This window comes from Octopus sinensis, linkage group LG5, assembly GCF_006345805.1.
Source record: "Octopus sinensis linkage group LG5, ASM634580v1, whole genome shotgun sequence".
Classification (NCBI taxonomy): domain Eukaryota; kingdom Metazoa; phylum Mollusca; class Cephalopoda; order Octopoda; family Octopodidae; genus Octopus; species Octopus sinensis.
This window is the reverse complement of record NC_043001.1, coordinates 49,136,726-49,149,038: the sequence shown is the minus strand read 5'-3', so window position 1 is coordinate 49,149,038 and position 12,313 is coordinate 49,136,726. Positions and strand designations below refer to the sequence as shown.

Genomic DNA, 12,313 nt, shown 5'->3' with positions numbered 1-12,313 from the left:
GTTCACTTCTGTAAAAGGTACTATTTGAGATTCAGTTCACTTCTGGAAATAGGTTCCATAGAATGGTACAACTCATTACTGACATAGACTATTCTAACTAGTGTTTTGTTAACCTCCAGTGCTAAGCTGAAATTCTTCCATGAGTATGATTTAGAAGAGTGTTGGTGACCTGTCATAGAGACCTACTCTAGATACACTACATGAAGTCAATTTTCATAACTGACCCAATAAAATTATTTAACCCTTTCATTACCAACCTGGCTGAAACCGGCCCTGGCTCTGAGTACAAATGTCTTGTTTTCTTAAGTTTTGAATTAAAATCTTCCACCAAACCTTAGTCACAGTTTATGTTCCTAACACTAGCTGAATGATAACTAAGTTATTTTACTAAATTCTTTGTCACAGTAATGAAAGGGTTAAGAATTGAGTGAGAAAGGTCAACAACCTTTAACATTTAAAAATGTTATGTGATTGAACCCAACCACCAGATATTGTACTGGTACTTACAACGCCACCACTTGTTTTAATGGTACATAAAATGGTACCTGTTCTTGCATTAGTTAGAAATAGTAGCCTCCAGCAGTAAGGGTTGACTAGGAATCTGTGTCCACAGCTCTGAGTAATACTTTTGATTTTCTTGTGGAAGACCAGCAGTTGCCCATACATGGAAGTCTTCCCTGTCCATACTGCCAACATTGTCCAAGGAGAAGGCCAGTTCTTTAGGGCTGATGCAGCTTGGCACAAGTGACAGTGCAAGTATTGCTGTCAGAATGTCCATTACCCTAAAACAGTTTTATCAGTTCACCACCATGGGTTTTTTTATCGACCCCTAAAAAGTATAAAGGACAAAGCTGACCTTATCTGGATTTGAACTCAAAACATTGAAACTTATATCAAATACTGTGGTACATCGTATACAATACCTTAATAACTCTTCAAATTCACTACCTCTCTACAATGCCATCAGGCAACTGTGTTAGGCTTTATATAATGTCACCAGTTATATTGTGTTGGGTCCTATATAGTGCTATCATTTATTGTGTTGAGCCCTATGCAATGCTCCCAGTTATTATTTTGGATCCTATGCAATGTTACCTATTATTTGTGTTGGCTTTTATACAATGCCGCCAATTTCTGTGTTGTTCCATATTACATCACTGCAAAAGTTAATAGAATCAACTTTATACATCCACTGTTAACCTCTTTAGGATGTGTTAGCCTGTTACACCAATTCCAAAGATCACTCTGCTAATTTCTTCCCTGACTCATTTTAACCATGATGTCAGACTGGCTACTTATTCCACTGTTGGATTGACTCTATGAAACATATTAGCTTCTACTGCATAATAGATATGTGCTATACTTCAACAAGAGTTTAAACTTATGAATTGTTATTTCTGGTTCAATCCCTCTACACAGTAGCTTGCTCAGACAAGTGGCTTCAAGTATAGCTCCAGGGCTAGCAATGCCTTGTGAGTCAATTTGACAGATGGAAATTGTAGGAAACCCACTCTGTATGTGTGTGTGTGTGTGTGTGTGTGTCTGTGTGCGTATCTGAATGTTGATATCCCATGGCTTTGCTTGAGTGAAATGGTGACTAATGTTTATATTCCTTGTTGAAATCATATTCAGTCCCTCTACACTTTTGAAAGCATATAAGATAAAAAAACAAATCCTTTAATTGAAAAACAGGTTAAGGTTGGCAACAGGAAGAGCATCTAGCTGCAAAAAAAAATTGTCCCAAAACATCCGTCTAACCAATGCTAGCAGGAAACAAAATCAGATATTAAATGAACAAGACCTTTTAACTCATGAGTGCAGTATCTTAACCCATGAAACTTGGTATTCAGTTATTCATATTTCAGATTAGTCAAACATAATTGAAAGTGAGAGGCAATAGTGATGGTAGGAGTTGAACTCTTAACCTTTTTGGAACAATCATCCTTCAACCACTCTGTCTGTTGAAATGAAACTACAGCTTATCCAAGTGGATAAGGTGTTTACAATGTCAGGTATCTTGAGATCAAAAGTAACTGCAAGTGTTTTGTTTCTGTTGTATATTGGCAGGACATTTGATCCTCAGCACTTTTTTAAAGTTCAGTTCACTTACATGCAGAGATTAGCTACCATATCTTCCAGGGCAGTGATAGATTGTGTCCTATCCTGGGAAAGATTTAGCTCTCATCTACTTAACCCTAGTGAATATAGAACTATGTATGAGCTTTTTGAGATCCTGAGGTCATAGAAACATTTAGCCCCTTAATAATAACTGAAGTATAAAAAAAAAAGAAACCAGTAATTTTCCATACAAGAAAAATTGAACATATGATGTTTGTTTATTAATGGGTGTAGTCCTTTGTTAATGGTTGTTCATCATTGTTTCTGGATAATGGTCATTGTTAAATACCATGACTACTGTTTATTTATGTTGATCATTGTTAATATATGTTAACAGATGTTGAACATTGTTTAATTGATGTTAACCTTTGTTAATAGATGACATTGGTGAAGTAAACAAGTTTATCTCAACATGGTTAATGGAGGCCAGTCGTTATCAGGCTCCAAATCCTTACACAAGGAATTTGTTCAAGAAGGAGAAAACTACATTGGTATCTGAAATTGATGGAACTCCAAGTAAAAACTTCTTTACTGTTCTGAATGTTGGTTAGTAATTTTTTGCTCATTTTGCAGAAAGCCTTTGTTGTATGTCTAATTCTTATTTTCTGACTGATATACATTCTTTCATCTCATTTGTAAATTCACGTTTGATTTTTTATTCTTTAACTATCTGATTCCTCTTTCTTGATCACTCTCTCTCTCCCTCCCTCTCTCTCTCTCTCCCCTCCCTCCCTCCCTCTCTCTATCGAAATCGATTGGTGCAGCCATCTGGTTCACCAGACCTCAGTCAAATCGTCCAACCTACACTACCATAGAAAGCAGACGTTAAACGTTGATGATGATGATGATATATATATGTATACACACACACACACACACACACACATATATATATATATATACATATATATATATTTATTTATATATATATATATATATAAACCAAATTTGATGACTGGCACCCATGCCAGTGGAGTGCTAACAGCTCCATCTGGGCAGGATCACTGCCAGAGCAGCTGTCTGGCTTCCATGCCAGTGGCACGTAAACAGCACCATTTGAGCATGAGCGTAGCTGTTGCCAGTACCACCAGACTGGCCCTTGTGCCGGTGGCACATAAAAGCACCCACTACACTCTTGGAGTGGTTGGTGTTAGAAAGGGCATCCAGTCATAAAAACCATTCCAAAACAGACACAGAAGTCTAGTGCAGTCTCCTGTCTGGCTAGCATGGAAAGCGAATGTTAAACAATGATAATGATGATGATCTTATTACTTTCTTCTTTTGTTATCACCTGCTTTAAACTCCATTTATCATTTTCTGCATAACAGAAAATGTGAAACCTTGTATCAAATTTCAAGGGGTCCATATTTTCCCACATTAGTGCAGCTGTTGCTATTGTACCCCTTAACATGTCTGACAGAATGGTGTTACCTTCAAAACCACTAAATAAACTCTATTATGTTCTTCACTGTAAAATTAACCTATCTAAACATTGTTACTTTGTCGTCTCTCCACAGCCCAGTACAATACGGATGACCAATTCTTGAACTTGTACACATTTTCAATGCTGTACCAATGGCTGAAACACACCATTCCAGTTGTATCGTCAACATCTGATGAACTGCAGTCACTAACCTCTTCTCAGGGTACATCCTCAATCTCTCTCAGCCCAGCACTACCCAAAGAATTTGCTCTTCTCACAAGCCGAGTCATTGACTATTGCTTTAGAGTCCTTGACCAGTGTGAGAGAAGTAAGTATATTTTATTCCGTTTATTGCTTACCTTTTAGTCATTGGACTGAAACTATATTGGAGTACCATCTTGAAGGGTTTAGTCAAATAAATTCCCCCCACCTCCGCCCAGTACTTATTTATTATTTTTTTTTTTGAAGTCTGGTGCCTATTCTATTGGTCTCTTTTTGCCAAACCACTAAGTTATGAGAATGTAAACAAACCTATAACCTATTCCTGGTAACTTAAGTTCTGGTACCTATTTCTGAGGCACAAATGAAATGAGGGATGCAGAATAAAGTGTTCTGACCAGATCTATAATGAAATGTGTGTAGTGAATTAGACTTAAACTGTTAGTCTGAGCAATGTAAATATTTGGTAATTTTACTCTACTACACAATACTTTATTCAGATTTTTTTTTTTTAGAGGCTACACTCTAAATAGAAGTCATACATGGAAACAGGCTAAGCTGTTGTCAATTTAAACAAAACTGAGTAAGTCTATTTGCCATGAAGACTTGAAACTTATGGGCCTTATGATGGAGAAGAAAGGAGAAAATGCTTTTTCTCTAATAAAATACCCTGCCTGAAATGTTTCAGTTCTCTTGTAAACTCACACACACACACTTATTTGAACCATATGAACTGATGAATTAACGTTTAACTATTTAGCATAAAGGATAAGAGACATTATAAGCACTAATGTAAGACATGAAAGATTGACAGGACTACCATTCTTGCTTCGCAAATTAGATACTGTAAATTGATTCTGCTATTGTCACTCTACTGCTAAGTTCAATTTTGCTTTTCATTCTTCAGTAGTTGAGAAAATAAACCACCAATCTAGAGTGTTGGATTGGCAGAATTAGTAGCATATTAGTCAAAATGTGGCATTTGTTCCAACCTTTTTCAGTCTGTGTTCATCTTAAAATTCAATGGAGCTAAGCTGTATTGATCTTTGTCTTTCCTTTGAAAAACATTGACCTTTTAGCATTCTCATTATTCTTCCAAAATTAATGCCTTTTTCTATTCACATTGTTTTGAATTAATCATGCACTACTTTGTAACTATGAGATTTTGATGAGGTAACTGTTAATCTTTAGAATGATATTGTAGGATTGGTGTGAAGGTGCATGGATCAGTGGTTAGAGCATCAAGCTTACAATCGTGAGGTTGTGAGCTTGAATCCCGGACCAGGCTGCGTGTTGTGTTCTTGAGCAAGACACTTTATTTCACGTTGCTCCGGTTCACTCAGCTGTAGAAATGAGTTGCAACATCACAGGTGCCAAGCTGTATAGGCCTTTACCTTTCCCTTGGATAACATCGGTAGCATGGAGAGGGGAGGCCGGTATGCATGGGCAACTACTGGTCTTCCATAAACAACCTTGTCCAGACTTGTGCCTGGGAGGGTAACTTTCTAGGTGCAATCCCATGCTCAGTGTTGTGATCGAAGGGGTCTCAGGTGTGAGAGGTCAGATCTGGCCAGTTTGAACATAAAACAAGCAGACTATTTCGGCTAGATATGACCAATTTAAATGCTAAAAGGTTAATGGCATGGAAAGGGTAGATTTACTGCCTGAGTAAACTGTGGTCTACCTTGAAACACAGACACAAAAAAAAAAACCCTGCCCAGATTTGTGACCTAGAGAGAAACTTCCCAGGTATCCACCTCCACTGACAAGACCCTTGCAACTGTACTATTTAGTTTCCATAAGTGATATATTTGCTTCACAGGTAATTTGTCAACCACTTAGCACAAATAGGATAGGCCATTTTACTGATGTAAAACAAAACAAAGTATCCCACCTTGGACTGATGTTTGAAATGAGAAATAATCTTATGAATCAATTTCTAAATTAACTGCTAAGATTTTTAATGTAAATGTTATATTCACCAGTTTGTGTTTATACATTAGTGGATCTGCTACTCTTTGTTGTCCCGATTGATCCTTATTAATGTCTATTATTATTACTATTTCTAAAAGTAGTGAGCTAGCAAAATCGTTACTGCGCAAGGTAAAATGCTTAGCGGCATTTTGTCTGTCTTCGCGTTCTGAGTTCAAATTCTACTGCAGTCAACTTTGCCTTTCATCCTTTTGGAGTCGATAAAATAAGTACCAGTTGTGTATAAGTACCAATCCCACCAAATTTTAGGCTTTGTGCCTACAGTAGAAAAGATTATTATTATTATTTCTAAAGGTGGTGAGCTGACAGAATCATTACCATGCCAGGCAAAATGTTTAACAGCATTTTGTCTGTCTTTACATTCTGAGTTCAAATTCCACCAAGGCTGACATTACTTTTCATCCTTTCAGGGTTAATAACATAAGTACCAGTTGAACAATGGAGTCGATGTGATCAGCTTACCCCTCCCCCAAAATTGCTGGCCTTGTGCCAAAGTTTGAAACCATCATTACTATTTCTAAGGTAGCAAACTGGCAGAAACTGAAAAAAAATGCTTTCTGGTGTTCCATCTGTCTATATCCTGAGTTCAAATTCCACTAAAGTCGACTTTGCCTTTCATCCTTACAAAGTCAATAAAATAACTACCAGTCAAATACTGGGGTTATCATAATTAACTCCCCCTCCCCTCAAAAATTACTGGCCCTGTTCCAAAATTTGAAACAATTATTATTATTTCAAATGCATTCTCCTAAATTTTCTTACCATGTGCCAAAATCTAAAATGATTATTATTATTATTTCCAAACTCAAAGGCGTTGCCCCAAATATGCTGGCCATGTACCAAATTTTGAAACCATAAAGGTAGTGAGCTAGTAGAATCATTAGTATTTCAGACAAAATACATAGCATTTTTTTCAGCTATACTTTCTGAATTCAAATTCTGTTTAGGTTGACTTTGCCTTTCATCTTTTCAAAATCAATGAAATATGTACCAGTTATGCACTGGGGTTGATGTAATTGACTAACCTACTCCCCACTAAATTTCAGGCCTTGTGCTTATAATAGAAAGACTTATTATTTTTGAACTAATGTTTTTAAATGTTTATGAATTTGTTTTCCAAGATTCCTGATGTGAAATCATGTGTTGAAACAAATATTATTTTATTTTGAGATGGTCATTTTTTTTTTATTGCTTGCCAAATAAACACACACTATATATTCATTCTTCACTCATTTATTATTGTTCTTATTTTATCTTATGTCCATTGTTTGGAAATCTTTTGTCACACATCTGTGATCTCTTCAGGGACTCTTCCATCAGAATAAACTCAACAGAACAGGAGGAAACAGATAAAAGAGTCATTGAAGGGGTCACAGATGTGTGATGAAAGATTTCCAGACATTGGACATTAGATAAAATAAGAACAATAAGAAATGAGCGAAGAACAAATGTCGGAGTCAGAGACCCCTTTCGGTCACAAATGACCATAGGATTGCACCTAGAAAGTTACCCTCCAAGGTACAAGTCTGGGCAAGGTTGTTTATGGAAAGCCAGCAGTCGCCCATGCATACCAGCGTCCATTATCTATGCCACAGATGTTATCCAAGGGAAAGGCAAAGGCAAGTATAGCTTGGCACCAGTGACATCACAACTCATTTCTACAGCTGAGTGAACCGGAGCAACGTGAAATAAAGTGTCTTGCTCAAGAACACAGCACGCAGCCCCGTCTGGGATTCAAACTCACAACCTCTCGGTCATAAGTTTGATGCTCTAACCACTGAGCCATGCACCTTCACAAGAACAAATATATAGTGTGTGTATTTATTTGGCAAGAAAAAAAAATGACCGTCCCAAAATATAACTATGGTTTTTAAATGTAAACCATAGCTGGTTCACTTGGACTTAGGTAATAAATGTTGTCTACTGTTATATTGCAAAGAGGATGTGAAGGCTTTTATCGCTTCTCTTTATTGCAGAACCCAAGATTGCTGCTGATATTGATTTCCAGAATGCTGTAAGGATTCACATCTTTCAGTTATTAAGGCTCTCTGTGTGAATGATTATACAGCTTGAGAGAGGGTCTTTTAACAAGAGTGTGCATTTACAAATTTGATTGCTTACATGTCTATATTGTATACCGTGTATGTATTTGTGTGTGTGTGTGTGTGTGCGTTATGTTGCTAATGTGCACACATTTTGGATTGTGTATATGTTGATGCATTTGTGTCTGCTTCTTACATGTTCTGTGTGTGTGTGTGTTTTGTTTATTTTCCATTTGTGTCTATCATCATCATCTTTTAACATTTGTTTTCCATGCTGACATGGGTGGGACTGTTTGACAGGAATTGGCTAGACAGAAGACTGCATTAAGCTTCACTGTCTGTTTTGGCAGGGTTTTTACAGCTGGTGCCCTTCTTAACACCAACCACCTTACAGAGTGTATGTATGTATTTATGTCAGTACATGTATTCATGTGTGTGTTTATGTATGTTTCTGTGTGTATGTGTGTGTGCGTGCGCACATGATTATGCATGTTTTTTTAGTATATTGATGTGCATGTTTATGCAGTAAACTCCTCTTTATACAGCACCACTGGGACCAGGAGGCAAGTAGATAACTGAGTTTTCCAGATAAGTGACCATGCTTTAAATTACCCTAGTACTTTACAAAGTTCATTAAAGAATTATATATACATTAAAACTCTATATATTAGCATTAGAATTTGAATTATAGAGAAAATTAGAGAAACAGGAAGAAATAAAAATTAACTCAAGTAAAGCATAAGTTTTATTATTATGGAGGAGCATGACTTAGTGGTTAGAGCGATAGACTCATGATTGTAAGATTGTGGTTTCGATTTCTGGACCAGGCAATGCATTGTGTTCTTGAGCAAAACACTTCATTTCATGTTGCTCCAGTCTGCTCAGCTGGCAAAAATGAATTATTCTGTGATAAACCAGTGTCCCATTCAGGGAGAAATATATATACCTGAAAAACCAGAAAACCAACCCTGTGCTCCTTACAGAATAATGTGGACTAACAATAAGCTTTACTCGTTTCAGTCATTTGACTGCGGCCATGCTGGAGCACCGCCTTTAATCGAGCAACTCGACCCTAGGACTTATTCTTTGTAAGCCCAGTACTTATTCTATCGGTCTCTTTTTGCCAAACCGCTAAGTGACGGAGACATAAACACACCAGCATCGGTTGCCAAGCAACAGACACACAAACACACACACATGCATATATATATATACGACAGGCTTCTTTCAGTTTCCATCTACCAAATCCACTCACAAGGCTTTGGTCAGCCCGAGGCTATAGTAGAAGACACTTGCCCAAGGTGCCACGCAGTGGGACTGAACCCGGAGCCATGTGGTTGGTAAACAAGCTACTTACCACACAGCCACTCAAATATATTACAGATACTGTAAATACAGTAAGGCAAAATGCTGTACTTAGTAAAGTAACAATTTATTTCTGATACAGCGGAAGCTTTCTTTCTTTTAATGACAATTAATTAATAAACACCAATTAGCACAAATTCTTGAAGGGTTTTAGTCAAATGAATCAACCCCAGCACTTATTTTCTTTCAAGTTTGATACTTATTCTCTCAGTGCCTTTTGATGAACTGCCAAGTTACAGGGACAGAAACAAACCAGCACCAGTTGTCAAGCAGTTGCTTGAGAGTCCTGGGTATTTGAGTACTAGAGAAGAGGGAGTTTACTGTATGCTTGTTTATGAGTGTTTGTGTGTGTAATATGTTTTTATACATTCATGTTTATAAATATCTGTGTGCTTCCTAACTGAACACCTGTCATTTCCATCTCTTTGCAGTGCCTGATAGAAACTGTGAACATTCTAGATGCTGTGTGTAAAGTTGACAAGGAACAGACCCCTAGGATATTTACGGAGATGAAGAGACTCTTTACTAATCTGACAACAGACAATAACCGAACACCAAGAATCCTTGTTAACCTCCTACAGTTTTACATTAACCACAGTTAGTATCGTTTCTTTTATTTCATCTTCATTCATCATCATCATCATCATCATCATCATTTGGCATCTGCTTTCCATGCTGGCATGGGTTACAGGTTTGACTGAACCTGATAGCTGGAGAGCTGCACCAAGTTCCAGTCTGATTTGGCGTTTTTACTATTAATTTTGAGGAGACTGCACTGGTTTGGTCATGTGATGCAGCTGGATGAGGGTAGCTGCTTAAAGAAGTGATGATCTCTTAAAGTGGAGGGAAGCTGTGAAAGAGGGAAACTCAGGAAGACATGGGGTGAAGTATTATGACTGATCTCAAATGGCTGAACTTTACAAAGATGGCAGAGGTCTGAGATATGCAGTGCATTGCTGTACTTCAGAAACCCACCCATCACAACAGAATTGAGATCCTAAGACCAAGGGGTCACATAAAAAGCATTGGTGTGGGTGCTGGTGTCATGTAAAAAGCACTCAGTACACTGTGTAGAGTGGTTGGTGTTAAGAAGGGCATCCAGCTGTATACACCAAAACCAAAACAGGCAATGGAATCTGGTGTGACCCCTGGCCTTGCCAGTTTCTCTCAAGCTGTCCAACCCATGTGAGCATAGAAAACAGTTATTAAGTGTTGATGGTGATAATGATGATGAGTTTCTTTAGACATTTTTTACATTTCCTTGTTTTTTGGTAATTGGTTGGATAAGTGTTCGAATTTAGACTTTTGTTTGAGCTTTTAATTGCTAACCTTTCTTAACTGACTACTCATTTGAATGTTATACCTTAACCATGGTAAGATTTGAACTTAGCATAAAGTTTCTTCTCCCGATTACAAGCATCTCATTTCAGTTAGATTGTGATCATTTTTTACCTTTTACTTGTTTCAATCATTGGACTGCAGCCATGATATGAGGCATTGCCTTGAAGGATTTCAGTCAAATGAATAAACCCCAGTACTTGTTTTCTTTTCAGTTTGATACTTATTCTGCTGGTCTCATTTGATGAACTGCTAAGTTACAGGGACAACAAACCAACACTAGTTGTCAAGCAGTGGTGGGAATGCACACACACTCTCTCTCTCTCATTCACATGCATACACACATACACACATAGATGTGACAAGCTTTTAGTTTCCATCTACCTAATCCACCCACAAAGATTTGGTCCACCCAGGATTATAGTAGATGGCACTCACCAAGGTGCCATGGTATGGAATGAACCCAGAATCATATGGTTGAGAAGCAAGCTTCTTACCACACAGCCACATGTGTGCCTATTCACGTCGTCACATATATAAAATTCTTGTAAAAAAATACACAATCACCACTTATTCTCTGTTTCTTTTTCCCATATCAATTTGAAGTGTTTTGCCCTTGAAGGAAAACTGTCATCATCATCATCATCATCATTCAGGGACAGCAGCTTAATCATTAGAGCAACTGATAAAATTTCTTGCAGTATTTCTCCCTCCACTTTTCAGTCCGGGTTCAAATCTTATCAAGCTCAACTTTACCAATCATCTTTTTGGAGGTTGATAAAATCAAGTACCGGTCAAGTGCTGGGTTGGGTTCAGTGTAATCCACTATCACTTTCCCTCTCAAATTACTGGCCTTGTATTTAAACCAGAAAACATTATTATTATCATCGTTTTTTATCTATGGACCGCTTTGAGTATTATTTTAATCTGATGGGCCCCCATAGTCATTCGTTGTTTACAAACTAGTTTTATAGATACTTCTTTCAAAATTCCTATTTTATTTTTCGCACATTCACTTGCTTAGGTTGAACTATGTAAAATGCTAAAGAAAGAAACTGAGCTGCTTCTAGCAATAAATATGTTTAAATCAAAATTATTTCCTAGACCCTTAATATACTACTGTGTATACCCAATTTACTACTTTGTTGCATGGACCCCCAAAAATCTTATATGGGCCCTCATTAACCATATGGACCCTGGCTGAGAACCACTGTAGATGGTTCTTCTTCTTCTTAAGCCCTTTGCTTCCTATGGAGCATCAGTCATCAATAACTTTTCTCTACTGCTCTCAACTATGGGCTGCCTGTTCCGCATCAATCCAGTTGGACCCCTGCTTTGCAGTTTCCTTTTGGACCTGGCTGCACTGTGTCCTTGAGGGAAGGCTTTGTTCTTCCAAATCTTGTTGGTTTTGAATTGTCATCTATGCATCTGTACCTTTGCTTTTTTTTATATATATATAGGAGTGTTAAGTAAGGTAAAGTTACCTTCTTGAGTCATACCAACTCATTAGGGCTGGTTTCCCAGTTTCATAGCATATATATATAACCCACCTGGATGGGATGCTGGTTCATCGCAGGGATACTCATTTTTGTCAGTTGAGTGGACTGGAGCAATGTTTAATGAAGTGTTTTGCTCAAAAACACAACATGATACCCAGTCCAGGAATCGAAACCACAATTATAAGTCCAACACCCTAACCAAAAAGCCATGTGCCTCTACAGGGGTGTTAGCCCTATGCAAACCTACTTTTACCTTTGGGAAGAGTTCATTCATATTAGTTAAGGCTCTATCCTTTGACATATCCATTATAGAAGGC

The 12,313-nt window shown here is 37.5% G+C and overlaps 1 protein-coding gene across 1 annotated transcript in view; it reads left to right on the top strand.

The window, feature by feature from the left end:
* LOC115211704 (AP-5 complex subunit zeta-1) overlaps positions 1-12,313 on the top strand; it is a 57,348-nt gene that overhangs the window by 30,783 nt on the left and 14,252 nt on the right. Inside the window, exons 6-9 of the mRNA XM_029780355.2 lie at positions 2,497-2,664; positions 3,636-3,869; positions 7,729-7,766; positions 9,591-9,756. Coding sequence (XP_029636215.1) covers positions 2,497-2,664; positions 3,636-3,869; positions 7,729-7,766; positions 9,591-9,756 — 606 coding nt within the window. The remainder of the gene's footprint in view (positions 1-2,496; positions 2,665-3,635; positions 3,870-7,728; positions 7,767-9,590; positions 9,757-12,313) is intronic.